Raw genomic sequence first — 6,171 nt, 5'->3', positions numbered from 1 at the left:
CGCGTGTGGCTCTTCCAGGAGGGGTTACTCTCACACTCCGGCCCCCTGCTGCGACCCGGGCCTTTTAGAACCCACAGGCCCCCGCCTCCCAAAGATGGTGTCCCATTGAGAGGGGTAATTCAGCCAGCTCTGTGACGGAGGGGAAGGGGGGGTGGAGGGGGGGGGGGGAGGGTGGGAGAGGGGGGGGGGCAGAAGAGAGTTGAGGGGGAGGGTGGAGGCAGTCTTTACACAGCACTTATCCAATGTGGACTCCATTGAAGAGGAGGAGGGGAGGAGGGGGGGGGGGGGGGGGGGCTGTGAATGTAAAAATGCTCCATAGAAATAAAAGGGAGGCAAGTGAAAGGGAGGAGGGAAGAGAGAGGAGGAGGAGGGGGGAGGAGGGGGAGGGAGGGAGATGGACAGAGGAGAGGAGGGAGGGAGGGCGAGGGAGGGAGGGAGGGGGAGGGAGATGGACAGAGGAGAGGGAGGGATGGAGTGAAGGAGGCTCAGATGGTGTAAATCTAACTGCCACATGGCCCTTACTACATACAGACACACACACACACACACACACACACACACACAAACACTACCGCATTCCACGTCCTTGGATACCAGCGTGTGTGTGTGTGTGTGAGTGTGTGTGTGTGTGTGTGTGTGTGTGTGTGTGTGTGTGTGTGTCTGTGTGTGTCTTGTTGTAGATGGCAGGCTAAGGCTGGTCTGGGCTGCAGGTTAGCAAGAAGTAGAGGATTCTACTGTAGAAGTCTGTTGCCTGTGACTGTTAGATACAGGATGATTATAACATCAGGGGACATCAGTGTGTTAGCAGTAGATATAACACACAACGAGTGTGTATGTGCGTGCATGCGTGTGTGTGTGTGTGAGAGAGAGAGAGCAGGAGAGAAAGGAGATCAAGGAGGAGGGAGTGGTGGACAAGAGCAGGGCGGAGTGGAGTGAAGGTCTGTGGTGGTACCAGCCACAGGGTTGATTTATGGACACCTGGACACGGTGCTAGGCATTCTGGGTAGGAGTAGGAGTGTGAGGTTACGGCAGAGGTGGAGGGCGGTGATGCTTTATCACAGACATCAGACAGTGATGAAATGCAAGGCTTTACAGCTCTCACTCCCTGACCTGTTACCCTCCCCGGGGTTTAACTCACCGACTGCCAAGGAATTCCGGAACACTCGCCACCTAGAGTGCTCCAAGTGTTCTGTGTGTTATCTACCTAGCAACAGAACTTTGATTGGCTACAAAATGGAGCATCATAATTCATGCATTTTTGGTGAATGAAGTCACCCTTGGCACTCTAGAATGTTGACCAATTGGGCGACTTTATTCACCCTCGGCACTAAATGAGGTAAATACCCCCAATCCCCACATGGTGTATCTGTCTCTGTACAGTAAATCCTCTGTCTAACGTCCCGTTTTCCCACCCCACTTCGTGGAGGTTCAACAACCGTGGGAGTGGGGGAGAAGGGAACTCAAGGCCGGGAATCTGGTGCCGCACCTTCTTTGGGAACAGGGATGTTGATAGAGGGTGTTCCTATCTATTGTTCTACTCTCTCTCCCAAGGCTAGCGTGGAAACCCCATGTGCCAAGAAACATCCCGAATTGAGGCAAAGCAAGGGGATCCTGGATGTTTTTACCTTTTAGGAAAACACATGACCTCTCCTGACCCCAACAGGACATCAAGGACTGGCCATTGAGAGTGAGTTAGTAGACAGCTGGAAGGATGTCGTTTTGGATAATTGCCCCCTGCTCGTTTCTAAATCATGTTGGATATTTTGCAGACCTTATTTCAAATAGGTCAATCAATCAATCAATCAATCAATCAAATGTATTAGTGTAGCACTTTTTACATAGACAAATGTCACAAAGTGCTTCACAACAAAAACAATAACGAACAATATAAACAATAAATACAATACAAACAATATGATCTAGCCCCAAACCATAGACCCCCTAAATTAAACCATGGCCCTATTTGATCTTGACAAATTAGTCGTAGGCCTCCGCTGAGAAAGGGCTGATCATAGCTCCCAGTCTATTTCTGCACAAAGGCAAAAAAACCAAAACAAACAAAACCCTTTTAGTTTTCTTTAATTTACAACGGCGAGAGGCAGGTGCGTCCCGCGAGTAATTAAAGAATAACACTCCTCCCCCACGGGCTTGTCGGGAGGGTGCTCTCACGCGGGTCACGGGTGCACTTCATTATGCGGCCCGTTGTCCCTCTGCCGGCTCTTGAGGACAGAGCGGCGGCGAGGGGGCGGCTGAGTACTGAGTACCCGCCTGTCCGGGCGTGAAGTGGGGGCAGATGTTTCAGCTCCGCGGCCCTGACTCCGGTGCCACTGCCACTCCCTTAGTTCCCTCCATCGCACTTTCAACTCCCACACACACACCTCCTCAACACTAAGATTAGAGAGTGTTGTGACGGCACAGGGCTGCTAAAGGTTATGTAGCAGCGCCAAATCTAATGATTTGACGGAAATGGTTATTGACTATATCCATATTTTTCTACTCCTGACCACAGGCAAACCATGAAGACGCTGTTTAAATGACAAGGCAATTCAGTAGGCTTTATTTTATCATGAATGACACAACTAAGATAAAAGCTCCATGAAAATGATTTCATTTTCATTTGTCTTAGGCATATTCTAAATTCAACAATACACCAGCAGCAGCCTACGTGCCCACCTGATGCTGAGGATAGCCTTTTAGACACTTGTTTGGTTTGTTATTATTATTATCGTTATCATTATTATTATTATTATAAATAATAATAATAATAGTAGTAATAATAATAATGATATAACGTAATATGTTTTCATTAACTTTGATTGTGTTAATCAATACTTTATTTGATAAGAGAGAATAGCCCACGCGTGCGCCTCTCTTTACCAAAGATCTCTCATCAAACGTCCAAGTACTTGTGCAGAAGAATAACATCAGTAGTCTAGAGAAGGAAGGTGCCAGTGATGCTTCACAGTAGGCTACACACCATACATGACGGGGGGTCTTGAGGGTCCCCCAAAATAATCCCACATTTGGATACAATAAATTGTGAAATAAAATACAAAGAAATACACTCACCAAGTGAAAGAAGTGCCCACGTGACTCGCATTTTCGTTTCTATTCTATTTTAGGCTTGTTTTGGCGTAAAATAGTTCAGTTCTATTGCAGCACTCAATCCGTGGTTTTAGTATTTCAAAATGTTGAATAAATGTAGCCGATTCTTGCTGGTGACGCCGTTCCGTTACGCCTATCTCCTTGAATTTGTATTTGAAGTAAATGATTTTGCTGAAGATATTGTTTTTACTGAAAGCCAAGAATGCTTTTGTTTGCGCGTCTCCCCTTCTTTTCTCCCTCTCTCTGAGTCGGGGATTTGGGGGAAAGTTTTTCTCCGGTCTCCTTGGCTGCGCCGATTGTGCACCGATGTTGCTGGCTCCCTCTCCCAGAGTGGCTTGAAGACGTATTGTGCTCTTGAAGCGCAAGCCCCGTGGCCAGTCCAGACCTCAGACTCCTCTACAAGTGTTCAGCTGTTACTCACAGGACATGGCACTGCCCATTCCTGAAGACTGTCCCTGCCTCGTTTATCATGCGAGACCAGGAGAGATCCAATAGAATGCGTGTTGAGGTGGACTCTTGGCGACAGAACACTTTGAATAACAAAGGAAACGAGCCTCAAAGATAATATGTTCCTTCTTTTTAACCGTATTCCAAAATTGGCCCATGATAAAAAACAAAAAAAAACTAGACGTGTTTGTAGGGAAATCACTCAAGGGCACGCGCTTTGATGAAGTCACTTCGGCTTTTATTAAGTAACCCACAGGATGTTTAAATACCAATAGACCGAATCTCATTCACAACATGACGATATACACATCGCATTTTGATTCATGTGGTCTAAATCATTGAATATCCACCCCTTCCTTTACTAATGATCAACAATAACAGTCTAATTTGCGTGGGGGAAATGGCTGGTGAATAGAACCAACAGAACCAGCTGGTGATCTGTTTGCCTTTTGGATTTGGGGCTCCGAGTCAGGCAGAGTTTGACCCTATAGGGAGAGCACTGAGTTGACTCCACTCCTGCCATGGCAACAGACACTCCGAGGCTTTCCTGGAATTGCTTTGAAAGCACTTTTGATACGCCTCCATTAGCCTAATCCAACTTTGAAGGTTGCTGCAATTTACAGCTTCAAATGATTCTCGAATAGGTTATCTCAAAACAGAACTACGCCACCAAACATCATAGACATATTTCTCATGCACACGTCTTTGAAGGATGTACAGGGCCATAGTGTAAGCACCAGTGGGCTGGTGATGGGAAATCAGGGGAAACTAAGCCAGATAAGATCAGGGGTGTGGAGGCTTCCTGGGCGTCTCTCTGTACTGAAATAGTGAGGGTCATTAATAAAGCTGTTTGGATGTTGAGCCTTCAAAGCCCTGGTAATGGTGCCCCCTCCCTGGTCCATGTAACGGTGCCCCCTCCCTGGTCCATGTAACGGTGCCCCCTCCCTGGTCCATGTAACGGTGCCCCCTCCCTGGTCCATGTAACGGTGCCCCCTCCCTGGTCCATGTAACGGTGCCCCCTCCCTGGTCCATGTAACGGTGCCCCCTCCCTGGTCCATGTAACGGTGCCCCCTCCCTGGTCCATGTAACGGTGCCCCCTCCCTGGTCCATGTAACGGTGCCCCCTCCCTGGTCCATGTAACGGTGCCCCCTCCCTGGTCCATGTAACGGTGCCCCCTCCCTGGTCCATGTAACGGTGCCCCCTCCCTGGTCCATGTAACGGTGCCCCCTCCCTGGTCCATGTAACGGTGCCCCCTCCCTGGTCCATGTAACGGTGCCCCCTCCCTGGTCCATGTCAGTGTGGTACGAGAAGTCCAAGACTGCACAACTTGTTTTGTATCAAAGCGTAGGATGTATTAAGATTTTGTGATGTGTGTGTGTGTGTGTGTGTGTGCGTGTGTGTGTGTGTGTGTGTGTGTGTGTGTGTGTGTGTGTGTGTGTGTGTGTGTGTGTGTGTGTGGAAACAGCGTGTGTGACTGTCTCCTACCAATCGTCCCTAATTCCAGCAGCTGGTCAGAGGAATTCTGTGTTGATGTTCGGGACAGAGTGCTTTGATCCTTGCGCTCCTCACAGATTTCCCCCTCCCTCCATTACCCCCATCAGAGCGGTGATGTACCTCCTCAGCCTGGGCAGGCGCTGGGATGGGGGGGTCGTGGGAGAGGGTGGAAGGGGTAGGGTGTTATTCTACTACCCCCAATGACACATGTATCAGTAGACAGTGAATAAACTGTTGTTGAATCAATTGTTTGTTTTAATTATTATTTATCTGGCAACATTTTCTTGTATTGCTGATGCTTTTTTAAAGTTCAATGTTTAGATACAAGTTCAATCATATATAGACATACACTCACCAAGCACTTTATGAGGAACACCTGTACACCTTCTCATGGTGGAGGTGGTGTAATGGTGTGGGGAATGTTTTCTTGGCACACTTTGGGCCAGTTAATACCAATCAATCATCGCTTGAATGCCACAGCCTATTTGAGCATTGTTGCTGACCATGTGCATCTTTCATGGCCACAATTTACATCGCCTCAAACTGGTTTCATGAACATGACAATGAGTTCAGTGTTCTTCAGTGGCCTTCCCAGTCACTGGGATGTGGTAGAACGGGAGATTCACAGCTTGAAAGTGCACCTGAAAAATCTGCAGGAATTCATGCAATCATGTCATCATGAACCAGAATCTCAAAGGAATGTTTCCAATGCCATGAGGCTGTTCTGGGAGGCCCTACCCAGTATTAGTATAGTGTTCCTAATAAAGTGTTTAGTGAGTGTATATAGACTTTAACAGTCCAGTTGATTGTTTTCGAAATCCTAAATATAAAAAACTGTATAGCAGAAGAGGAGTGTCTGAGTGTCACACAGAACTGTGCGTGCGTGCACACACACACACACACACACACACACACACACACACACACACACACACATATTGTGGTAGTAGTCATGTCTTTAGAACGTGTGTGTGTGTGTGAGAGAGAGATCTGCTGGCTCTGAGAGCACACACACACACACACACACACACACACACACGCACACACACACACGCACACACACACACATATTGTGGTAGTAGTCATGTCTTTAGAACGTGTGTGTGTGTGTGAGAGAGAGATCTG

The 6,171-nt window shown here is 47.8% G+C and overlaps 1 protein-coding gene across 1 annotated transcript in view; it reads right to left on the bottom strand.

Annotated features, from left to right (window-relative positions):
- podxl (podocalyxin-like) overlaps nucleotides 1-3,472 on the bottom strand; it is a 13,750-nt gene extending 10,278 nt beyond the window's left edge. The window contains exon 1 of the mRNA XM_083692075.1: nucleotides 3,070-3,472. Within this exon, the coding sequence (XP_083548201.1) occupies nucleotides 3,070-3,100 (31 nt within the window). The 5' untranslated portion in view covers nucleotides 3,101-3,472. The remainder of the gene's footprint in view (nucleotides 1-3,069) is intronic.
- Nucleotides 3,473-6,171: the final 2,699 nt, after the last annotated feature.

Source organism: Argentina silus, assembly GCF_951799395.1.
Source record: "Argentina silus genome assembly, chromosome: 20".
Classification (NCBI taxonomy): Eukaryota; Metazoa; Chordata; class Actinopteri; order Argentiniformes; family Argentinidae; genus Argentina; species Argentina silus.
This window is presented reverse-complemented; position numbering and strand designations above follow the sequence as displayed.